The sequence below is a fragment of the Dendrobates tinctorius genome, unplaced genomic scaffold (assembly GCF_039654945.1).
Source record: "Dendrobates tinctorius isolate UK_male_01 unplaced genomic scaffold, ASM3965494v1 ptg000103l, whole genome shotgun sequence".
Classification (NCBI taxonomy): Eukaryota; Metazoa; Chordata; class Amphibia; order Anura; family Dendrobatidae; genus Dendrobates; species Dendrobates tinctorius.
In genome coordinates, this window is record NW_027361771.1 from 33,901,209 (window position 1) to 33,927,473 (window position 26,265).

At 44.7% G+C, this 26,265-nt stretch overlaps 1 protein-coding gene across 4 annotated transcripts in view; it reads right to left on the reverse strand.

Annotated features, from left to right (window-relative positions):
* Positions 1-874: 874 nt before the first annotated feature.
* Positions 875-26,265, reverse strand: part of LOC141100177 (uncharacterized) — a 53,352-nt gene continuing 27,961 nt past the window's right edge. For 2 of the 4 annotated variants that reach the window (XM_073588465.1, XM_073588466.1), the window contains 5 exons: positions 14,502-14,599; positions 14,240-14,318; positions 13,785-13,882; positions 13,546-13,657; positions 875-3,723 (listed from right to left, as the gene is read on the reverse strand). In XM_073588465.1, coding sequence (XP_073444566.1) covers positions 2,570-3,723; positions 13,546-13,657; positions 13,785-13,882; positions 14,240-14,318; positions 14,502-14,599 — 1,541 coding nt within the window. In that variant the 3' untranslated portion in view covers positions 875-2,569. Of the gene's footprint in view, positions 3,724-13,545; positions 13,658-13,784; positions 13,883-14,239; positions 14,319-14,501; positions 14,600-18,029; positions 18,524-19,074; positions 19,113-26,265 lie in introns of those variants that run through there. The other 2 variants (XM_073588467.1, XM_073588468.1) reach the window with 2 other exon arrangements.

Genomic DNA, 26,265 nt, shown 5'->3' on the forward strand with positions numbered 1-26,265 from the left:
TCCAAGCCTCAACAGGGGGAAATGGAAATATCACCGGCAACTCCCAGCAGCAGGCTTGGAGTCTATAAACACCAAGGTCTAGGTGTGTCAATTAGAGCCGGAGAAAGGTTGCTACTGGGTCAAAGAATCAGAAGGGTTAAAGGGAACCTGTCACCCCCCAGGCGTTTTTAAGTAAAAGAGCTACCTTGTGCAGCACTAATGCTGCATTCTGTCAAGGTGGCTCTTTTATTTAGCGTCCCTTCCACCACCGAAATAAGCGATTTTAATGTTAGTCAGACATACCAGAATTTTGACCGGGGGACAGGTCTTTCCCCCTCTGACACCGACGCCTCGCATCCATCATTCATTTCCTCTTTATGACTTTGCTCCGCCTCCTGTTTTCAATTCAAATGCGGGCGCCTGCTCTGTAATATATTTTCTTGGGCATGCGCAGTTAGCGCTGCCCGTTCTCTCACATCACTTCATGGCCTGGCTATCGCGCCTACGTGGACGCGCTGCCAGAGATCCCGCCCCGCAGTCGCTGATTTATTCACACTGCGGGGCGGGATCTCTGCCGGCGTGTCCACGTGGGCGCGATAGCCAGGCCATGAAGTGATGTGAGAGAACGGGCAGTGCTAACTGCACATGCCCAAGAAAATATATTACAGCGCAGGCGCCAGCATTTGAATTGAACACAGAGGAGGCGGAGCAAAGACATAAGGAGGAAATGAATGATGGATGCGAGGCGTCTGTGTCAGAGGGGGAAAGACCTGCCCCCCGGTCAAAATTCTGGTATGTCTGACTAATTTTAAAAACGCTTATTTCGGCGGTGCAAGGGACGCTAAATAAAAGAGCCACCTTGACAGAATGCAGCATTAGTGTTGCACAAGGTGGCTCTTTTACTTAAAAAACGCCTGGGGGGGGTGACAGGTTCCCTTTAAGAAGCTGTCTGCAAGGCCAAACTCAGAGACCTACTGCAACTAGGTGCAGTGTGACTGTTTGCAGCCTCTGACACACCAATGACAAAAAATGGGCAAAAATTTCAGCATCTAGATGTGCAAAGCTAGTAAACTGGTAGAGACATACCCCAAAAGATTTGCAGCAGTAACTGACAGTGTGTGTACTTTTTAGAAGGTAATATGGAAACACCAACACACTTGTTTTAGGTGTGAATGAATGTGAAGCATTTAATCGCACTGCAGCCACGTGTGCACAAAAATGGTAGAGAAGATATAGTTGTGCTCAAACGTTTACATACCCGGGCATAATTTTTGCTTTCTTGGCCTTTTTTCAGAGAATATGAATGACAACAACAAAACTTTTTCTCCTCTCACGGTTAGTGGTTGAGTGAAGCCACTTATTGTCAAACTACTGTGTTTTCTCTTTTTGAATCATAATGACAGCCCAAAACATCCAAATGACCCTGATCAGAAGTTCACATACCCCATTTCTTAATACTGTGTATTGCCCCCTCTAACATCAATGACAGCTTGAAGTCTTTTGTGGTAGTTGTGGATGAGGGTCTTTATTTTCTCAGATGGTAAAGCTGCCCACTCTTCTTGGCAAAAAGCTTCCAGTTCCTGTAAATTCCTGGGCTATCTAGCATGAACTGCGCACTTAAGATCTCCCGAGATTGGCTCAATGATATTGAGGTCAGGAGACTGAGATGGCCACTTAAGGCATATTGACAAGTATTTCACATGATTTAGAATAATAACTTGATGGAGCATGACATTTTGAAGATTCACAATAAGTGACTTTTATTTCTACTCTGCAGCATAGATTTTAATTTTATTAACTCAATGACAAAAATCATAGTGACAATTCAGCTTCACTGCATCAAAATACAGGAAAGATTTTTCCCTTCTTTGTTTTGTAAAGGGTTTCCAGGATCACCACAGCTCTGTACATGGTTTAAGGGCTGCTGTTGCGTACTGCAGCTCAGTTCCTTTTCTCACCTCTATAAGCAGATGGATGTAAACAAGGTGTGCAGTAGAACACTACAGCTCCATACATTACTATTACTGCACAATTTCTATTCTCTTCAATGTGCTGTGGTGTTCCACTCTGTATATTGTTGACATAGGCTGCCATCAGAGGTGATTATTAGCTCATGTGTGGGTGTTGAAACCAGAAAAATCTGATAATGATGACCTATCATAAAGATAAATCATCAATATCAAAGTATTGGATAATGCTATTAACTCTTTTCCTCATATGACAAGCACTGTTGACATTATTTGGTGGCTTAGCAAATCCAGGTTCATCTCACTAATTAAAACATTTTTCTTCTTCCCAGCATGAATTCTCAGTCAACAAGAATAAAAGTTTTCCTCTGCGTCAATTCGATGATGATGAGATCTGATTTCTATGTAAAATGTTTTCTACAATCTGAATATTAAAATGGTTTCTCTCTCGTGTGAATGCAATGATGTTTAACATGAGCTAATGTCTGGTTAAAACATTTCCAGCATTCTTTATTTGTTCCAAAACCATTTTTCCATATGCTGAACACAAGCAGGGCTGCTCCAAGAGAATTTTCTGATCGTGAACAAGCTGATTCCTGGGTAAAACATTCTCTTCATTCTGATCATGAACATGGCATCTCCCCTGTGTGAATTCTCTGGTGATAAACAAGACTTGATTTCTTGGAAAAACATTTTTCACACTCAGAACATGCAAATGGCTTCTCCCCTGAGTGAAATCGATGATGTTTAATAAGATGTGATTTTTGAGTAAAGCCTTTCCCACATTCAGAACATGTGAATGGCTTCTCCCCAGTATGAATTCTCTGATGAACCTTGAGTTTTACTTTAGTGATAAAGCATTTTCCACAATCGAAACAAGAATAAGGCTTCTCGCCTGTGTGAATTCTCTGATGTTCAACAAGATCTGATTTTTGTGTAAACCGTTTTCCACATTCAGAACATAAAAATGGTTTCTCTCCCGTGTGAATACGTTGATGTTCAACAAGAACTGATTTCTGGGTAAAACGCTTCCCACATTCTGAGCATGGATATGGCTTCTCGCCTGTGTGAAATCGTTGATGTTTAACAAGATTTGATTTCCGGGTAAAACATTTCCCACATTCCAAACACTTATGTAGTTTCTCACCTGTATGAATTTTCTGATGTTCAACAAGACCTGATTTCTGAATAAAAGCTTTTCCACATTCAGAACAAGAGAATGGCTTCTCCCCTGTGTGAATTTTCTGATGTTCAGCAAGACCTGATTTCTTGGTAAAATATTTTCCACATTCAAAACATGTTAGTTCAACTGGTTTTTCCCCTGTATGCATCATCTCATGTCTGAAAAGTAATGATTTCTGAACAAAGCTTTGCCCACATTCTGAACATGAAAATGGCTTATGTCCTGTGTGAGTTCTCACATGTTGGTCAAGGCTGAATTTACGGGTAAAGCATTTTCCACATTTTGCACAGGAGTATGGCTTGTCCCCAGTGTGAATTCTTTTGTGTACAAAAAGATTTGACTTTTTTGTAAACAGTTTCCCACATTCACCACATTGAAACATTTTGTTCTGCCTGTGATCTGTACTTGGAGTAAAAATCTGTGATTTCTCAGAAGGTTCTTTATGATTTGGGGAATTGGATGACAAATCTGTAATGTGATGGCCTGGATATACAGTTAGGGTAATTAAGTTTTCCACTGAAGAGTGTAGTATATCTTTATCTTTTTCTTGATGTGACAACAGGCAGTTCCTCTCTGTGTTTCTGCTTAGATGATCTGTTAAGATTAAAAACGGATAGGATTATTATTTTCAGTTTTTCAGACTAAAGTAAACATATACTTTCACCCCTATAATCCTTCACTTTCTGCTAATTCCCCTAATCCCTACTCCTAGTAAGGAACTGTTCATCTCTTCTTCAATCCTCCCCATCCACCTCACCTCCGCCTCAAAACTATTCCTTACCATACAATCCTCTGTCTCCAAACACAGACAGCCCCCTCATTCCCTCTCCTGCTCCCACCTGCTAACACTTTCTCTGCTCCTTCTCACTGCTGGTGATATCTCTCCAAATCCTGGTCCTCCTCACCACATTCCCACAGTCATTTCTACCTCCCATCCACGCTCTATCACAACCTTCCGTAACCTCTCCAACCTTATACCCATTCACCCAGACCCTGCTTCCCCAGTCCCACTAACAGGAGCTCTGTGGAACGCTCGCTCTGTCTGCAACAAGCTTTCCTACATCCATGATCTTTTTGTTACTACCAAACTTTCCTTCCTCGCCATCACCGAAACCTGGCTTACCCCTTCTGACACAGCCTCTCCTGCTGCACTTTCGTATGGCGGCTTCCACCTTTCTCACACCCCCCGCCCCAGCAGCAAACATGGCGGAGGAGTTGGTTTTCTCCTGTCAGATACCTGCTCCTTCACCCCAATCCCACTGCCACCCTCTGTTACCCTCCCTTCCTTTGAGGTGCACTCTGTGCGCATCTACTCCCCCTCCAACCTCCAACTGGCTGTCATCTACCGCCCCCCAGGGCCAGCCACCACCTTCTTTGACCACTTCACCACCTGGTTACTTCATTTCCTTTCCGCGGACATCCCTACTATCATCATGGGCGACTTAAACATCCCCATTGACACTTCCCTCTCAGCTGCCACTAAACTCCTATCTCTCACTTCCTCCTTCGGCCTCACTCAATGGTCTTCTACAGCCACCCACAAAGATGGCCACACACTGGACCTCATCTTCACCCGCCTCTGCTCCCTATCTAACCTCTCTAACTCACCTCTTCCTCTCTCTGACCACAACCTTCTCACATTCTCTTCCCTCTTCACTCCATGTCTACAATCCCCACCCCACAAACTTTCACACCCTCGCAGGAATCTTAAACACCTTGACCTACACTCATTCTCTGAATCCCTCCTCCCTCTTACAGATATAAGTTCCTTACACAATGCGGATGACGCTGCCGCTCTATATAACACCACAATAGCTGTAGCTTTGGAATCCGCTGCCCCACTTACACATACCAAAACTCGCAAAATCAACAGACAGCCCTGGCACACCAGCCTGACCAAAGAGCTGAGGCGAGCTTCCAGGGCTGCTGCGCGCAGATGGAAAAGGTCCCACTCCAACGAGCACTTCATCGCATTCAAACAGTCCCTCATTACTTTCAAGACCACACTAGCCACAGCTAAACAAACCTACTTCTCATCTCTCATATCCTCACTGTCTCCCAACCCTAAACAGTTATTCAACACCTTCAATTCTCTCCTCCGCCCCCCAGCACCTCCTCCCTCCCCACTCATCTCAGCTGAAGACTTTGCCTCATTTTTCAAGCAGAAGATTGATAACATCAGAGACAGTTTTGGTCAACAACCCCCAGAGCCCTTCCTCCCGACTTCCCAGCCCTCCACCTTCAAAACCAACTTCTCCACCATTATAAAAGATCCACTCTCCACTCTACTCTCAAGATCACATCTCACCACCTGTGCACTCAACCCAATCCCATCCCACTTCATACCACACCTCACCACAGTCTTCATCCCAACCCTAACCCATCTCTTCAACCTATCACTAACAACTGGTGTTTTCCCCTCAAGCTTTAAACATGCCTCCATCACACCTATCCTCAAAAAGCCCTCTCTTGACCCATCCTCTGTATCTAGCTATCGCCCTATATCACTTCTCCCCTACGCCTCCAAGCTACTGGAACAACACGTCTACCTTGAACTGTCCTCCCATCTCTCTTCTTGCTCCCTCTTCAACCGCTTACAATCTGGCTTCCGGTCACACCACTCCACTGAAACTGCCCTTACTAAGGTCACCAATGACCTCTTAACCGCCAAGAGCAAGCGACACTACTCTGTCCTCCTCCTCCTGGACCTGTCGGCTGCCTTTGACACAGTGGACCATTCCCTATTATTACAGACCCTCTCATCCCTCGGCATCACAGACTTGGCCCTATCCTGGATCTCATCATACCTAACAGACCGGACATTCAGCGTCTCCCACTCACACACCACCTCCTCACCTCGCCCCCTATCTGTCGGAGTCCCACAAGGTTCAGTCCTTGGGCCCCTGCTGTTCTCTATTTACACCTTTGGCCTGGGACAGCTCATAGAATCTCATGGCTTTCAGTATCATCTCTACGCTGATGACACACAGATCTACATCTCTGGACCACATATCACCTCCCTACTAACCAGAATCCCTCAATGTCTGACCACTATTTCATCCTTCTTCTCCGCTATATTTCTGAAACCTACCATGGAAAAAACAGAATTCATCATCTTTCCCCCATCTCACGTGACCCCCCCTACGAACCTATCAATTACAGTAAATGACTGCCCACTCTCCCTAGTCCCACAAGCTCGCTGCCTCGGAGTAATCCTTGACGCTGATCTCTCCTTCAAACCACATATCCAAGCCCTTTCCACTTCCTGCCGACTTCAACTCAAAAATATTTCACGAATCCGTTCATTCCTCACCCAAGAATCTGCTAAAACCCTAGTCCATGCCCTCATCATCTCTCGCCTTGACTACTGCAACCTCCTGCTCTCTGGCCTCCCCTCAAACACTCTCGCACCCCTCCAATCTATTCTAAACTCTGCTGCCCGACTAATCCACCTGTCCCCCCGCTATTCCCCAGCTTCTCCCCTCTGTCAATCCCTTCACTGGCTCCCAATTTCCCAGAGACTCCATTACAAAACCCTAACCATGACATACAAAGCCATCCACAACCTGTCTCCTCCATACATCTGTGACCTCGTCTCCCGGTATTTTCCCGCACGCAACCTCCGATCCTCAGAAGATCTCCTTCTCTACTCCCCTCTTATCTCCTCTTCCCACAATCGCATACAAGATTTCTCTTGCGCATCACCCCTACTCTGGAACTCTCTACCACAACATATCAGACTCTCACCTACCATCGAAACCTTCAAAAAGAGCCTGAAGACCCACCTCTTCCGACAAGCCTATAACCTGCAGTAACCACCGATCGACCAAACCACTGCACGACCAGCTCTACCCTCGCCTACTGTATTATCACCCATCCCTTGTAGATTGTGAGCCCTCGCGGGCAGGGTCCTCTCTCCTCCTGTACCAGTTATGACTTGTATTGTTTAAGATTATTGTACTTGTTTTTATGTATACCCCTCCTTACATGTAAAGCGCCATGGAATAAATGGCGCTATAACAATAAATAATAATAATAATATACTGGATGTTATATAAATTCTATTCTAAGTTATCTTTTGTCAAGACTACATACAGTACATTTGCACTGAAATAAAAGTTGAATTTTCAATGCTGAATTTAAAGAATATAAATTTGTTTCAAACCAGCTAACATTGTTGCGCTTTACAGCCATCCAGGGGAAAGTGGTGTCAGGTTTCTCCCCTCTCATCCCCTATCCTCAGTACTGTGTAACCCCTCTCCTCAGCAGCTTCCCCACCACCCCCTCTCCTCAGCAGCTTCTCCCATCACCCCCTTTCCTCAGCAGCTTCCCCCATCACCCCCTCTCCTCAGAAGCTTCCCCCATCACCCCCTCTCCTCAGCAGCTTCCCCCATCACCCCCTCTCCTCAGCAGCTTCCCCCATCACCCCCTCTCCTCAGCAGCTTCTCCCATCACCCCCTCTCCTCAGCAGCTTCTCCCATCAACCCCTCTCCTCAGCAGCTTCTCCCATCACCCCCTTTACTCAGCAGCTTCCCCATCACCCCCTCTCCTCAGAAGCTTCCCCCATCACCCCCTCTCCTCAGCAGCTTCCCCCATCACCCCCTCTCCTCAGCAGCTTCCCCCATCACCCCCTCTCCTCAGCAGCTTCTCCCATCAACCCCTCTCCTCTGCAGCTTCCCCAATCACCCCCTCTCATCAGCAGCTTCCCCCATCACCCCCACTCCTCAGCAGCTTCTCCCATCACCCCTCTCCTCGGCAGCTTCTCCCATCACCCCCTCTCCTCAGCAGCTTCTCCCATCACCCCTCTCCTCGGCAGCTTCTCCCATCACCCCCTCTCCTCAGCAGCTTCCCCCATCACCCCCTCTCCTCAGCAGCTTCTCCCATCACCCCCTCCACTTTATATCGTTAGGGAATTGCCTCACATACCTTTTACTTCAGTCATAGGGGGTGGAGCTTTATCACTTTAGTCACAGATCAATGTCCTGTTCAAATTATGCACACCCACAGCATTGCGGTTGATTGCTGTGACTGGACCGACATCACAGCAATCACCTAGCAAATCCCATGAATATGAACTGCCCATCCACTCCCTGGGCATGTGCACTAGCCCTGGGCGTACAGTCCCAGATTATATCAGATGTGTGCATGTGAGTCACACTGTGAGTCAGTGGCTATACGACATGTGAGGGCAAACGCTATGCACGCCATTTGTCCCCCTCCATTCTGCACTCCAGAGCATGCGCACATCTGATATGAAGCTGGGGCTGTTTAGACTAGAGTCACTGTGCATGCTCGTGGAGCAGAGTGTCAGTGCACACGCGTGGGATTTGCTAGATGGTTGCCATGACGTGGGGCCGGTCACGGCATTCAATCACAATGCTGTGGGTGAGCATAATTTGAACAGGATACCAGGGCTGTGCTGTCGGAGTCCATTTTGGACCTTCCGTATATACTTGTGTATAAGCCGACCCGTGTATAAGCCGACCCCCCCCTAATTTTGTCACAAAAAAACTGGGAAAACTTATTGACCCGCGTATAAGCCTAGGGTGCACAGTGAGTGGCCCCAGATAATGCTGCACAGTGAGTGGCCCCAGTTTTGCTGCACAGTGTGTGGCCCCAGATAATGAGGACAGTGAGTGGCCCCATCATGTTGCTGCTGCTGCCTCCGTTACAAAAAAACAAACAAACTGTATACTCACCTCCTGCTGCTCATCAGCGTTGCCAGCTCTGGCGCAGGTCTCTGCACTGCTGTGCTCTTCCAGCTTCAGCGGTCACGTGGTACCGCTCATTAGTCTTAAATATGTGCATATTCATGAGTTTAATGAGCGGTACCATGGAGCAAGCAGGGGGGCTGCAGAGGGTGAGTATGATCTCTGACACCCCCGCTCCCCCTCCCCCGCCGACCCCCCCCCGGTATATGACTCGTGTATAAGCTGAGAGGGGGACTTTCAGCCCCAAAAAATGGGCTGAAAATCTCGGCTTAAACACGAGTATATACGGTACTTTGATTCCTAAAATACATAATACATTGGGTACAGTAGTTCAGTGCAGGATGTGCTGTAAATGTTTTCCTAAGAATTTGGGAAAGTTATGAAATGTCCTATAAATGTCTGTTCCTGCTCTAAGGATCTGAGATTTTAGCTGAGATGAATCTTTGCAGCACTTTAATGTACGGTACATGCTCAGTAGTGAGGCAGTGCTGTGAAGTCGGGAGTCAGGGAAACCGAGGGGTCGGAGTCAGGGAAACCGAGGGGTCGGAGTCAGGGAAACCGAGGGGTCGGAGTCAGGGAAAGCGAGGGGTCGGAGTCAGGGAAACCGAGGTTTGGCTTACCGGTTGCAGGACACTGACTGATCCGTGACTGAAACGATAAAAAGCTCTACCCTGATGACTGAAATAAAAAGGTATGTGAGGGAATCCCCTAATGATATGAGATATTTTTTTAAACATAATACTCGGAGCTTTTCTTTGAGAAGGATCCCTTTAAAATATGTAGTAACTCGTTTAAGCTACTATTCCATGAAGTTAAAAAATAAAAGACAGTTTGTCCAGCTTTATTCTGCAAGTCGATACGATTAGAGTGACACACAGTTCATTGATTTTATTTTTAATATTTTACTATCTTTGTGCAAGAAAATCAGTTAAAAAAAAATCACCCCACTTTTTCCCTCTTTAATAATAAAGATAAATAAAGAAATAATAGAAGAGAGAAAAATAAGCATATTTGGTATTGTTATATTAGTAAAAGTCATATCTGTCAAAATAGAACACTGATTAATCAATATGATAAATACTGTAAAGATTTAAAAAAAAAATGAAATCTCAGAATTGTTTTTTTTTAGTTGCCACACCTCCCTAAGTCCTGTTTCACACTTCAGTTTTTTGACGTCAGTCAAAATCCGCCAGAGTGTGAAAAAACTGATCCGTTTTGCCACAAACGGATGACACTGGATCCGTTTTTAGCTGAATTTTCATAAATTTAAAGTGACATGACTCTGGAAAAGGAGAGAGAGAGAGAGAGAGAGAGAAGAGAGAGGAGAGAGAGGCGAGAGAGGAGAGAGAGATTTTTTTGCTGCCAGAACGGAATATGGGGTTAAAATTCTTTAAAGGAAATTCTTTTGGGCATGCTCAGTATAAAAAGGCGGATCCATTGCCGAATTCCGTCAATTATCGGTTGCCAACGGATCCACCGCCCATAGGTGTCCATTATAATGCATGGCGGACAGCGACGGATCCGTTGCTATCTGCTTTTTTGACGCACACAAAAAAGTTTCATTGTCCGTCCACTCAAGACAGCGGACACCAAACTTTTGACGGATCCGTCAAAAAATGGATGCAACGGATGACCATCCGTCAAAATCCGCCACAATGCAAGTCAATGGGAAAAAAAAACGGATCGGCCAAAAAAAATGGCGGATCCGTTTTTTTTGCAAAACAATGGATTTGGACTGAAGTCAAAATACTGAAGTGTGAAACAGGCCTTGACTATGCAATACAAAGTTATCAAAACATTTTATGTACTCCAAAATGTTACAAATAAAAATATTAACTTGCCATGCAGGGAAAAAGCCCTCACATAGGTCCATTGACAGAAAAATACCATAACCCCCAACACCCTTCAATTGTTACGGTACTTTGGTTTTTTTTAAGAAACAGAGAATCATGTTGCAAGTAAATTTTTACTGCAAAATGAGCACTGTGGAAACAACCCCCCCCCCCCCCAATTTCACAATTTCATGACACTTGGAATTTTTTCCCATATTTCCAGTGTGTTGTATGGTAACCTGAATGATCTAATTCAAAACTACAACCAATAATCCATGTGCACTATCAGTGTGATAAGCATTGGAATAGAATGAAGAATACAAATGACAGATGTTTAGGTGTTAGATGTTCTAAGATAGATAGATATATGTCAGAGAGATATGTATTCAGTGCTTTGTGTGTGTATGGAGAAAAAAATGGCGTCGGCTCCCCCTCATTTCTAATAACCAGCTGAGGGCAAGCAAGACTATGAACTTATGTTATTATTCTGGGAAGAGACCAATATCCATGGAGCATCCCAGCCCATTAATAACAGCTAACATCTGTCTACATAGTTTTTACTGGTTATTTTGACAAATCACAGTTGACTTCAAACCCATTTATTACCCCAAATGGCACCGCACCAGGACATTAGGATGTGTCCGGTAAAGTGCCGGAATGGGCGCATCTAATGTGATGTGCCAATTATGGGGTGGCTGTGGGCTTCTATTTTTGAGCTCGAAATGGGCCATTAACCATGGACTGTCCTAGCCTGATAACAGAAGCCTGTTGTCTGCTTTATCTGAGCTGGTTTATACTATAGGGGGGACCCCACATTGTTGTATTTATTTATTTAATGCACTGACTACAACTATTATCAGCGTCACCTGGTCTCGCTGATCCCAGGCGAGGATGATGAGAATTGTAGTCAGTATCCGGCGCCTGATAAAACGCTAACTTTATGGCTTTTCCCAGCCACCAAAACTTTTGATTAATCTTCGCATGATACCAACATCACTCGAGTGTCATCCATATGTCATCAGTGAGCACGAGTGTGGCACGCATTTCCTCCATGATGTCCATCTGAAAAACCTGACATGTGCGTGCGGCTCCACTGAATACAATGTGTGAGCATGGATCTGTATTTGCGTTTAAAAAACAGACCGCATATGGACGAAAAAATGGTCCTGTGAAGGGGACGCCTAATGGTATGTGCATACTGTGACTTTTTCAGGCCTTTGTTTGAGCAAGTTCACTCCTAAAAAAAAAAACGCAGAAAAAAGTGCTAAAGAAAGCACTCGAAAGAATTGTCCTATTTATTTAAATGGAAAAATTACTTGCTGTTCATTTGTTCTAGCTTTTGAGTGTCTTTAGCTGTATTAGGCTTTCAAGGACACCAAACATTTACGAGATGTGAACTGTCCATTCTACAGGCATTTTACACCAGGAAGACATTATATGATGTACAACAGAAGTCATTAATTAAGATAAAAAGATGCCTGGGCTTCTTTTTGAGCAATTTGTAAGTGTATTTGAGACAAAAATCATGAATGCTTTAGTCATCTGCTTAATGGATTTTAAAACACTTCAGAAAAGGGCCAATAAAAAGACACCCAAAACACACTGAAAAGATGTTGGGTACTCAAATGTAAAATCTCTTTCTCTGAGCCTTCATTGGGGGACACAGAAAACCATGGGAATGCTATTAAACACAGTGCAGATAAGCAGATAAGGTTTTTTTGCCCGAAGAAAGTACCCTTGTCGAAAACTAACGGGTTTAGGGACCATTCACAGATGACGAGGCCCTCTTGGCAGAGACAGTCGGCGGCCCAGTTGTCCACCCCTGGGATGTGTACCGCTGAGATTGCCAGTACGTTCCTTTATGCCCATGACAGGATTTAAGCCACCTCTGACATCAATGCTCAACTTCGAGTTCCTCCTTGGTGGTTGATGCCGTGGCATTGTTGGACTGAACTTGTATACGACGACTGGAGAGAAGGTTCTGCCAGTTAAGAAGAGCAAAGAATACTGCTTTGAGTTCCAGAATGTTGATGGGAAGAGACGAATCCTGAGCGTTCCATTTGCCCTGGACTAATAGGTCTTGAAAATCTGTTCCCAACCGAGCAGACTGACATCCGTTGTTACGACCTTCCAAAGCATTGGAAGAAACGATTTTCTGTGAAGGATGAGGGGGCAACATCTCCACCAATCCAGGGACTTATGAATCTGGAAAGGAAGTGTGACAAGTTGGTCCAGGGAGCGAGAGGACTTTTCTCATCTTGACAGAAGAAAGAGTTTTAGAGGACGGGTGTGGAACTGAGCCAATGGAACTGCTTCCATTGAGGCTACCATCTTAGCTAGTATGCACATGCAGAACCCGGAGGAAGCAAGTGGAGGGACTTCTGAGAGAGCGAATCCTGTGTAGCAGGGCAGATTACTTTTTTCGGGCAGAAACACACGTGCCTCCAGGGTGTCGAAAAGCATTCCCAATGAAAAAAATTAAACAAAAACCATTCAGGCTTACATTACCCTAAAGGAGTGTCCAACTCTGAAACTTTTTTTTCTAGGCATGAACTTTTCCAAATTAATAAATGGTAGCACTCACCTTCCATCATCCCCATGGATCCAGTCAACACCACTCTGTAAGTGCTGTTTGCACCATACGGATTTGACAGGACAAGCGAATCCTGTGATAGGTTGCAGCGGTTAGATGACATGCTGTTCTAGTCACCTGATCACTGCCTCAGTTTATTATTTCGAGAAGATCCATGCTTAGGAAAAAAAATGTTTGCAAACATTGGACAAGGAAACAAAATAATTCAATTCTGTCAGTCTGTGTTGATATTGGTGAAGGAGTAGTCTACTTAGGGTTATCCCCTATGGTTATTACTAACCTGTGCCAAGAAATACTGGAATTTGTTCCTCATTCCACAGCTGCACTCCTTTCACAAACGCCCCCTCTTCATCCGATATTCTCTCCACTTTTGAATCCGAGAGTTCTTCACCCTGATTTGACATATGTACAACTGAGAAGACATTTGGAGAAGTTCAACTTATTCTTCTAAAAAACAGCAAAAATCTAAGACTACATCTTTCAATGACCAGGAGGTTGCCACAATTTTAATCCATCTACCTGATAATTCTGTGGGATATTATGATCCTCTTCTGGATAACTGTGGGAATACAGAAACCTGAGATGTCCGTCGGGTGGATTTCTTGGACTAAATTCACCTGTAGGAAAAGCAAACAGTGAGTTCTAATATTCATGTGCAATGAACCAATGATATCTAGCTGACTCTCAAAACACCTCTAACTAAATATTAAGATTTTTTTTTTAAATAGATCAGTAAGGAACCAAAGATCCCCATTAATTACTCTAAATCACTCCTGTATAAGCAACCTCAAAGCAATATGTACAGACCATACCCTTGCCAATGAGTACACGCCAGGGCGCTTTTGTACAGTCTTTTGAGCAATAGATAGTGTTTCAAGATCCGAACCTCCACCAATCTACTAGACTTCATATTTCTAGAAAAGAACACATCTATAAGTTTAGTTACACGTTAGTCGACTTCTCCGCCTTCTTACATTGGTAATCTGCCTTCATGAAAGGCTCCTCTTCTACTTCATCTTTTACTTCAACTTTAATATCAAAAATTGCTTCACCCTAAACAGATAAGAAAAATTATTGTAAATCATTATGCAAATTGCCTCTTCAGAGAAAAATAGGACTTGAAGTCTATAGCGCCACCTGTTGGTAAATCATTAGTAAGATAAAAAAAAACCCTTTTGTTAAATGAGTTACTGTTAATGATATTTTAATATGTGGCAAGACTTCAGCTCAGTTTACCTGATGATCTTGTGGGACACATTCATTTAGCTTTGAAAAATCCTGGAAATGTAGAGAACTGGGACTTCGCTCAGACTGATTTTCGGTACTGATCATATCTGCAAGAGACACACACACACAATGACTATGCATGTTTTACACGTGACGTGATCATTAACCCCTTCCCGACATTTGACGCCACGTAGGCGTCATGAAAAGTCGTGCCAATACGACCCATGACGCCTATGTGGCGTCATGAATTGATTGCCCCCCTGCAGGTCGGGTGACCGGGGTCACTGAAAGGTCACCCGACCCACACACAGAGGACACTTAACAGTTAACCCCAGTGGGCGTGGCTTAGCCCTCACGTGCCTACGATCGCTCTGATTGGCTGCTAAAAGTGAAACAGCCAATCAGAGCGATTTGTAATATTTCACCAATGAAATTTGGTGAAATATTACAATCCAGCCATGGCTGATGCTGCAATAGCATTGGACATGGCTGTACACCGAGACCCGACCCCCCCCCCACTGACTGGCGGGGACGATCGGCCCCCGACACCGACGGACGGCGGCGATCAGTCGCCGCCGTCATCATCTGCTCCCCCTCCCCTTCCCTCCGCTCCCTCCCACCTTCCGACCCCCCCCTCACCCCCCGGTACCTCCGACATCCTGCTGTGGCTCCCGGGGTCCCGCCGTCCTCGATCATGGGCGCCGCCATCTTGGAAAATGGTGGGCGCATGCGCAGTGTACCTGCCATTCCAAGATGGCGGTACCCATGAATTTGCCGGCTTCCCATTCATTTTTCATTTTGATCACTGTTATAAACTCTCACAGTGATCAAAATGAAAGAACAAAGTAAATACACCCCCCGTTTACCATCCCCATAGATAGGCACACATAATAAAATGAAAAAAATATTTTTATTTTTCCATTAGGGTTAGAATTAGGGTTAGGGTTGTATTAGGGTTAGGGTTGGAATTAGGGTTAGAGATAGGGTTAGGGTTAGAAATAGGGTTAGGGTTAGAATTAGGGGTAGGTGTTATGATTGGGTCACCGAGGAGGAGAGCAAGACCAAGCCACAGAAAACCAGAGAGGTTGGTAACTAAGCGGATTGCAGACCCCTGATCCAATCCACACAACTAGCAGTAGCCGTGGAGCGTACCTATGATGATTCTAGACGCCTCGACACAGCCAGAGAACTAAATAAGCCTAAAGCAAGAAAGGGGAAATCTAAACTGCCCCAGAGCAGACCCCAAAGGAATAGATAGCCCCCAAACATATATTGTCGGTGAGACAAGATGAAAACACAAACGGAGGTAGGAAAATGGGCTGAGCAGAGGCGCTTTAGTACGAATAAAACATAAACGCCGAGACTGTTAGCTTCACAGGGCTCAGCTGGCGTGCACACACAGTATATGGTCACAGGACACGGCCCAAGGCAGAGGTCGGTGCCCGTCTTGACCTACCGTGCGTGCGGCGTCGCTACCGTGGACGCCAGTAAGTGCTGCTAACTGCAGCGCGGCGGTAACTACAGCCTCTGTACGACAGTGCCGTGAGGCATCATACTATCGGACGCTAGTGTAGCGGTGCGGTATGCACTGTGGCGTATGGCTTGCCACTGGCTGGCGCTGACTATAACTCTAATTCCCTATCCACATGCGTAATATCAGAGGGAAGGGGTTTCATAATGAGTCAGTCACCAGAATCATACATCCGTCACCATTCACACATAGCCATGCCCAGTAGCGCGGCGAGAGGACTTAGCCTCTGGAGTGGTTTCCTGCAAAGCAGGTTGCGCTACCACTGCTGGTCCAGAGGTGGTAGCAACATCCAGACCCAGAGAGCTGGTCTGAGCAGGGCGCCTGGATCGCCGAGATTGCTGTGCAGGTCCCTGAGAGGTCAGAAAGGAATGGGAGACCGCTAGATGTATGGCTCTGGATTTCCGCTGTGCAGCTGCAGGAATCCGACGCCTAACAGTTTAGGCACATCACGGGGTCTCCGAACGCACATGGTGCCATGATTTATTCCAGCCAATTTTGCGTTCAAAAAGTCAAACAGCGCTCCCTCCATTCCAAGCCCCAACGTGTGCTCAAACAGTGATTTATCCCCACATATGAGGTACCAGCGTACTCAGGACAAACTGTACAACAACTTTTGGGGTCCAATTTCTCCTGTTACCCTTGTGAAAATAAAAAATTGCGGGCTAAAAAAGTCAGTTTTTGAGGAAAAAAATTATTTTTTATTTTCAAGGCTCTGCGTTATAAACTTCTGTGAAGCACTTGGGGGTTCAAAGTGCTCACCACACATCTAGATAAGTTCCTTGGGTGGTCTAGTTTCCAAAATGGGGTCACTTGTGGGGGGTTTCCACTGTTTAGGCACATCAGAGGCTCTGCAAACGTAACATGATGCCCGCAGACCATTCCATTAAGTTGGCATTTCAAAACGTCACTACTTCGCTTACGAGCCCCGACGTGTCCCCAAACAGTGGTGCCCCCCCACATATGGGGTACCAGCGTAGTACCAGCGTACTCAGGACAAACTGGAAAACAACTTTTGTGGTCCAATTTCTCCTGTTACCATTGTGAAAATAAAAAATAGCTGGCTAAAAAATCATTTTTTAGGAAAAAAAAAGATTTTTTATTTTCACTGCTCTGCGTTACAAACTTCTGTGAAGCACTTGGGGGTTCAAAGTGCTCGCCACACATCTAGGTAAGTTCCTTGGGGAGTCTAGTTTCCAAAATGGGGTCACTTGTGGGGGAGCTCCAATGTTTAGGCGCACAGGGGCTCTCCAAATGCGACATGGTGTCCGCTAACGATTGGAGCTAATTTTCCATTCAAAAAGTCAAATGGTGCTCCTTTTCTTCTGGGCCCTGCCGTGCGCCCAAACAGTGGTTTATGACCACATATGAGGTATCGGTGTACTCAGGAGAAATTGCCCAACAAATTTTAGGATCCATTTTATCCTGTTACCCATGTGAAAATGAAAAAATTGATGCTAAAAGAAAATTTTTGTTGGAAAAATTAAAATGTCCATTTTTTCCTTCCACGTTGCTTTAGTTCCTGTGAAGCACCTGAAGGGTTAATAATCTTCCTGAATGTAGTTTTGAGTAGCTTGAGGGGTGCAGTTTTCAGAATGGTGTCATTTTTGGGAGACCCCTCAAAGTGACTTCAAATGTGAGGTGGTCCCTTAAAAAAATGGTTTTGTAAATTTTGTTGTAAAAATGAGAAATCGCTGGTCAACTTTTAACCCTTATAACTTCCTAACGAAAAAAAAATTTTGTTTCCAAAATTGTGCTGATGTAAAGTAGACATGTGGGAAATGTTATTTATTAACTATTTTGTGTCACATAACTCTCTGGTTTAACAGAATAAAAATTCAAAATGTGAAAATTGCAAAATTTTCAAAATTTTCGCCAGATTTCCTTTTCTTTCCACAAATAACGCAAAAATTATCGACCTAAATTTACCACTAACATGAAGCCCAATATGTCACGAAAAAACAATCTCAGAATCGCTAGGATGCGTTGAAGCGTTCCATAGTTATTACCTCATAAAGGGACACTGGTCAGAATTGCAAAAAATGGCCTGGTCATTAAGGTCAAAATAGGCTGGGTCATGAAGGGGTTAAGTGACATCATTTTAGATAATATGTGTGTGTGTGTGTGTACCAGGACATTAGATGTGCTTATTGAGCATTTTCAACTAAAAATAAATATGGTATCAATAAAAATTTCAAATTGTCTGATAAAAAAAAATTGGATTGCACTCGGATCAATGTTAATCAATGAGTCCCTGCTAATCTGCGATTTTTTTTCTCAGCTAAATTCGGAATGAGAAAAAAATTGTAGCCTGCTGCGATTGTCCTGTATATCGGACGAGATTCATCAATGCAAGTCAATTGGTGCGAGAGAAACAACAGCCGGCATACTGACCATGTGAGTGCAGTCAGATTTTTAAACACCCATGTTCTTAAAAAACTCGACATTTCATCTGCCGCATACAGTAAAATCACAGCAGGACCCGACTGTATAGAATAGAAACGACATCCAGTTTGCTGCCCTCCCCTTCCCCCAACCTCCGCTCCCTCCCCCCTGCCCCCCTGATCATCCCCTGCTCGCTCCACCTGCATCTCATCCTCTGCTCCCCTCCCCCCCCACGCCTGACAGCCCCCTCCTCGCCTGGTGATCACCCTCCTGCCCCCCTGATCACCTGCTGCCGGCTCCATCTGCATCTCTCCCTCTGCTCCCATCCTGCCCGCCCACCCCACACCTGACAGCCCCCTTCTCCTCTGGTGATCACACCCCCCAATGATCACCCCAATCACCCCCTGCCCCCCCCTGATCACCAGCTGCTGCTGCCGGCTCCATCTCGTCCTCTACTCCCCTCCTGCCCCCCTCGCGCTTGACAGCCCCCTCCTTCCCTGGTGATCATCCCCCGCCCCAGTGATCACCCCAATCACCCCCTGATCACCTGCTGACGGCTCCATCTGCATCTCATCCTCTGTTCCCCTCCTGCCCCCCTGTGCCTGACAGCCCCCTCCTCCCCCACCCTAGTGATCACCCCAATCATCCGCTGCCCCCTTGACCACCTACTGCTGCTGCTGCTGGCTCAATCTGCATCTCCTCCTCTGCTCCTCTCCTGCCCCCTGCACCTGACAGCCCTTTCCTGCCTCCAGTGATCACCCCCCCCCCGCCCCAGTGATCACTCCAATCACTCCCTGATCACGTGCTGCTGCTGCCGGCTCCATCCGCTGCTGCATCTCCTCAGCCTCCTCCTGCCCCCCCCCGCGCCTGACAGCCCCCTCCTTCCCCCCGCGCCTGACAGCCCCCAATGCCTGACAGCCTCCTCCTGCAGTAGAAAGTTTCACCAAACACTTGCACAAACACACGCACACACTATAATAAAGTTTAGATTTTTTATACACACATGCACAATGTCCCGCTCATCCCAGTTACAAAGGGTGTACTCAGCTGAGGAGGCATATGACATTATTGCCTCTGAAACTGATAGTGAGGGAGAGGACCTCACTTTTCTCTATTCCTCCCACTCTTCCTCCAGCGACACAGACTTACCACCGCAAGATGTCGCAGGACGAGAAATCGTCCGGAGCCCAGGGAGGAAGAGCCAGAGGCTGGGGGAGAAGACCCACAGTCAAGTGTGAGTAACCCCCAACCTAGTGCTAGTCACACCCAACCTAGCACTAGTGCCCCGGTCTGGACCCTCATCCCTGAAAATTTTGCTCCACAGATTCCTGATTTCGTTCCCCTATCAGGATTCCAGTTCGAGACTGCCAACTTCAGGGAAATAGACTTTTTCAAAGTCTATTTCTCGGAGTCACTTGTCAGTCTCATGGTGGAGCAAACAAACTTGTATGCCCAGCAATTTTTTGCTGAAAACCCGAATTCATCATTTTCTACTTGGAGTCCCGTTAACTCTGTAGAAATGATGAAATATTGGGGACTGGTCCTTCACATGGGGATTGTGAAAAAAACGGAAATTCGCCAATACTGGAGGAATGATATTTTACATCAAACTCCAGTATTTGGTATGGCTATGATTCGCAAACGTTTTAAGGTGATTCATAAGTTTCTCCATATTAGGGACAATACTGACAGCCTTCCCCACGATGACCTGAATTTTGATAAGACTGTTCAAAATTTGGCCGGTCATCGAACACTTCAGCAACAAGTTTGCTGAAGTGTACATTCCCTAAAGGGAAATTTGTGTGGATGAATTTCTCATCCACTTCAAAAGGCGGCTTCAGTTCTGTCAGTACCTGCCCAGCAAAAGGGCGAGGTACGGGATAAAACTCTATAAGCTGTGTGAGAGTACCTCAGGGTGCACTCTCAGCTTTAGAGTTTACCAAGGAAAGGACACCAAGATCCAGCCCCCAGAATGTCCACCTGCTTTGGGGTGAGTGGGAAAATAGTGTGGGATTTGGTCCACCCACTGCTTGATAAAGGTTACCATCTGTGAAGAAATTGGTAAATGACATAATTCCTTACGAGAACATATTATGTAAAAACAGAAAATGTCCCCAAAAGTTCCACAGGATTTGGGAAAGGTGGTGTGACTCCCCTTTGACACAATTGGCTCCTAATGATATGGTCTCTTCGATTTCGAGATATGGTGTGATGTCACTTCTAGACCATGCAAGCTTTGATTTTTGTGAAATTTAGAATGTGTATCTTCTATAATCAGACCTGATACGAGCTCATGGATCCTAAATAGACCCTGTAAGCTAAAAGATGCAACGAATGGTATACTGTACTGTGTAAGAATATTGCGTTGTAACTGTTTTGTTTGTTTCTTATTACTGAAATATGATATCATGGTTATGTCACTATGAATAACTCTGACTCTATATTGTAATGTTCTTTTTGATATACTATGATGTGGAATTCTTTAATAAAAAGAGTTTAAAAAAAAAAAAAAAAAGGTTACCATCTGTACGTTGATAACTTTTATACAAGCATCCCACTCTTTCAATCCCTCTCTGCCAGAGCTACCGTTGCTTGCGGTACTGTGCGCAGAAACCAGAGGGGTCTCCCTTTGTCGCTAATTGAGCAGGCTCTCCCAAAAGGTGAGATCCAAGCCCAATGTAGTGGCACATGCTTGTGGTCAAATTCAATGACAAAAGAGACGTCTTTTTCTTGACAACAATCCATGGTCCCAGCACCACGGCTACCACCGTTCGAGGTACCCCAGCACAGGTCCACAAACCGGACTGTGCCAGGGGAAGAGTCTTGAGGAGATCATTTGCATATTCCCAGTGCCTTCTGGGATAAGTGAAGAGTCTCCGCGAGCTCAACGATCACTGGGTTTTGGCCGTTGCAGCTGAAAAGAGGAAATCGGAGAAACCAGGGGAAGAGTCTTGAGGAGATCATTTGCATATTCCCAGTGCCTTCTGGGATAAGTGAAGAGTCTCCGCGAGCTCAACGATCACTGGGTTTTGGCCGTTGCAGCTGAAAAGAGGAAATCGGAGAAACCAGGGGAAGAGTCTTGAGGAGATCATTTGCATATTCCCAGTGCCTTCTGGGATAAGTGAAGAGTCTCCGCGAGCTCAACGATCACTGGGTTTTGGCCGTTGCAGCTGAAAAGAGGAAATCGGAGAAACCAGGGGAAGAGTCTTGAGGAGATCATTTGCATATTCCCAGTGCCTTCTGGGATAAGTGAAGAGTCTCCGCGAGCTCAACGATCACTGGGTTTTGGCCGTTGCAGCTGAAAAGAGGAAATCGGAGAATTTTGGCTCATCTTTCATCTTTTTAAGAAATCTCAAGATGGAAGAGGCCAGGAGCCATTTGGTGAGCTGCATTTCTTGCTACATGTTCACAGATTTACCAGTGGAAAAGCCAAACTTCACATGCCACAAATGCAAGCTTGTGACCCTGTTGGAGGAAAAGTTGCAAAATCTCGAAGAGAGGTTAGCTACGTTGAAGATCATTAAGGAAGGTGAAGAGTTCTTGGACAGAGCAGAATTATCTCTTCATGTTACAGAAAGAGAAGAAATTCGAAGTGCACCTGAAGAAACAGAGGAATGGAGACATGTGACCCAGAGAAGCAGGAGGATCAGGAGGCAGTCAGCACCCATACTGCTCAGAAACCAGTACCAGGCTCTCACGCAGGAAAACGATGAAGAAATACATCAGGATAAGACTTTGCCAACAAACAGCAACCTTGTACGCCTTCAGAGTCCTCCTGGATGGAGAAAGAAAAATGTTGTGAAGAAGAAACGGAGAGTGGTGGTCATGGGGGATTCCCTGTTGAGAGGAACAGAGGCCGCTATCTGCAGACCGGATATAACTTCAAGAGAAATGTGCTGTCTTCCAGGTGCAAAAATTAAAGATGTGTCTGACAGGATATCAGGACTCTTCAGACCTACAGATGACTACCCATTCCTGCTACTACATGTGGGGACAAATGACACCGCAAGAAACGACCTGGAAACCATCTGCAGAGACTTTGAAGACTTAGGCAAGAAAGTGAAAGAACTGGGAGCGCAGGTGGTCTTCTCTTCCATCCTCCCAGTGGATGGCCATGGAACAAGGAGGTGGAATAAGATTCTGCAGGTGAACAACTGGCTACGTCGATGGTGCCGTCAGCAACGATTTGGATTTCTGGATCACGGAGTGAACTACTTATACGATGGACTACTTGCTAGAGATGGGGTGCACCTTACGAAGACTGGAAAGCAGGTATTTGGAAGTCGCCTTGCTACACTTGTAAGGAGATCTTTAAACTAGAACAACATGGGAAGGGAAGCAAAAGACCAGAAAAAGCCATACACCTGACAAATGCTACTGAGAACTCTGCTATTAGAAGTGGAAAGGAAGAACAAAGACGAAAGAATCTAATTAAAAAAAATATTGGAGAAAGAGAAACCAATCACAAACTAAAATGTTTCTATACTAATGCACAAAGCATGGGCAACAAACAAGGAGAATTGGAACTACTAACACAGGAAAAGAAATATGATGTCATTGGAATCACTGAAACTTGGTGGGACAATACACATGATTGGAATACAAGACTAGAAGGATACAACTTATTTGCAAGAAACAGACTTGATAAACGAGGAGGGGGTGTCGCATTGTATGTTAGAAATGCGTATATCTGCACAGAGATTGAAGCTTCAGAGACTGGGAGTTCTGTGGAAACTGTTTGGGTAAGAATACAAGGACAGAACAATGGAAAGGACACCATTGTAGGCATTTACTACAGGCCGCCTGTGCAAGCTGAAGATATGGATGAACTCTTTATGCATCAAATGGCCAAGTTCTCCAAAAAATATGACATAGTTGTCATGGGAGATTTCAACTATCCAGACATTTGTTGGGAATCTCTCTCAGGCAAAACTAACAGGTCAAGGAAATTCTTATCCTCTCTTGCTGACAACTTTATCTTCCAAAAGGTAAAGGAGAAAACAAGGGGAACTGCTACCTTGGATCTAATCCTTATAAACAGGGAGGAAATGGTTGAGGAGGTAAAAGTGGCTGGGACCCTAGGAGGTAGCGACCATGCTATTTTAGAATTTTGGATAACTAGAGGCGGAAGACCTGTGAAGACTCAGACGTCAAGGTTAGATTTCAGAAAGGCAGATTTTAAGGGATTCAGAAAGAGAATTGGAGGGATCCAATGGCTGGATATCCTTAAAGACAAAAATGTCCAGGAAGGATGGGAAATCTTGAAAAATGAAATTCTCAAAGCACAGTTGTTAACAATTCCGAAAAGAGGGAAGAATAGGAAGCATTTAAGGAAACCAGGATGGATGAACACAGAACTTAAGCACATGCTAAAAAGGAAGCAAAAAATGTTTATAAAATGGAAAGAATGAGGCATATCTAAAGAAGAATATAATGCTGTCTGCAGAACCTGCAAGGCACAAATCAGATTATCTAAAGCTGAAAATGAATTGAGGCTTGCAAGAGATGTCAAAAGCAATAATAAAGGATTTTGGGGATATGTCAAAAGTAAAAGAAAAGTCAAAGATGCTATAGGATTTTTACAGGATGAAAATGATGAAATGGTAAGACAGGATGTTGAGAAGGCTGAACTTTTAAATTCCTATTTTGCATCTGTTTTCTCTCAGAAAGGAAATGTAACATCAACTGTTATTCACTGTCCTATTAAGGGAATAGAAGAATCCAGGATATCTATAAACAGAAAGATAGTGAGGAAACACTTAGCTAACCTAAATGTATTCAAGTCTCCAGGTCCAGATGAATTACACCCCAGAGTACTGAAGGAGATAGCAGAATAAATTTTTGAACCCCTCTCCATAATCTTTGAAAATTCTTGGAGAACAGGAGAAGTGCCAGAAGACTGGAGAAGAGCAAATGTTGTTCCTATCTTCAAAAAGGGGAAGAAGGTGGACCCAGGCAACTATAGGCCGGTGAGTCTGACTTCTATACCAGGAAAGATCTTTGAACAAATTATTAAACAACATGTATGTCAATACCTGGATAAGAATGAAGTGATTAAACAAAGTCAGCATGGGTTTGTAACTAATAAGTCATGTCAGACTAATTTAATTTCCTTCTATGATGGTATTACTGATTGGGTGGATCAAGGAAATGCTGTAGATATAGTATATCTTGACTTCAGCAAAGCATTTGACAAAGTCTCTCATACAATCCTTATTGAAAAAATGACTAAGTATGGAATGGACAAGGCAACTGTTAGGTGGATTCATAACTGGCTTAGTGATCGGACCCAAAGAGTGGTCGTAAATGGCTGCACATCCAGTTGGAAGAATGTCTCAAGTGGGGTACCACAGGGCTCTGTCCTGGGCCCTGTATTGTTCAACATCTTTATCAACGATTTAGATGAAGGAATTGAGGGTAAACTGATTAAATTTGCTGATGACACAAAGCTAGGAGGGATAGCTAATACTAGAGAAGAGAGAGAGAGGATTCAAAAAGATTTAAATAAACTGGAGAAGTGGGCAGCAACTAACAGAATGGTTTTTAACAGGGAGAAATGCAAAGTACTACATCTGGGCAATAAAAATGAAAAAAGCATATATAGAATGGGAGGAATAGGGCTAAGTGACAGCACATGTGAAAAAGACTTGGGTATACTAATAGATCGCAGACTGAATATGAGTCAACAGTGTGATGCAGCAGCAAAAAAGGCAAATGCAATTCTAGGATGTATTAACAGAAGCATACAGTCTAGATCACGTGAAATAATTATTTCCCTCTACTCCTCTTTGGTCAGACCTCATCTGGAATATTGTGTCCAATTTTGGGCACCACATTTTAAAAAAGACATCAACAAACTGGAGCAAGTTCAGAAAAGAGCGACCAGAATGGTGACCGGTCTGCAAACCCTGTCTTATGAGGAAAGGTTGCAGGATTTGGGAATGTTTAGTTTGCAAAAGAGAAGACTGAGAGGAGACTTAATAGCTGTCTACAAATATCTAAAGGGCTGTCACATTGTAGAAGGATCAACTTTATTCTCATTTGCACAAGGAAAGACTAGAAGCAATGGGATGAAGCTGAATGGGAGGAGACACAGATTAGATATTAGAAAAAACTTTTTGACAGTTAGAGTGATCAATGAGTGGAACAGGCTGCCACGAGAAGTGGTGAGTTCTCCTTCAATGGAAGTCTTCAAACAGAGGCTGGACAGACATCTAACTGGTATGATTTAGCGAATCCTGCTTTGAGCAGGGGGTTGGACCAGATGGCCCAGGAGGTCCCTTCCAACTCTACGATTCTATGATTGATTCTACAACAAACACAAGGGGGGAGTTGATCTTTCTGATCAAGTCCTCCAGCCCTATAGTGTCATGCGAAAGGCGAAGGTGTAGTATAAAAAACTGGCTGTGCACATCGTACAAGTGGCACTGTATAACGCATACGTACTATCATGATGTGCAGACCAGAACAACAACACCTTACTTCAGTTCCAGGAGGCAGTGATAAAGGCCATGATTTTTGGAGACAAGGACGGAGTGCACCCCAGGAACTCAAGTTTCCCGTATGGTACCAGGGCAACATTTTCCCAGGGAGGGGAAAGTAAGAAAAAGGTGTCGGGTGTGCTATAAAAGGGGGACAAGAAAAACAACTTGTTTCCAATGTGAAACGTATCCTGAAACACCTGCACTGTGTTTGAATGAATGCTTCAGAATTCATCACACGTCCGTGGACTAAACACATCCTGACACTCCACTACAGAACTCACCCACACCAGCCTGACATACACAACATCACACACACCAACCTGACGTACACTACACCACACACACCAACCTAACATACACTACACTACACCACACC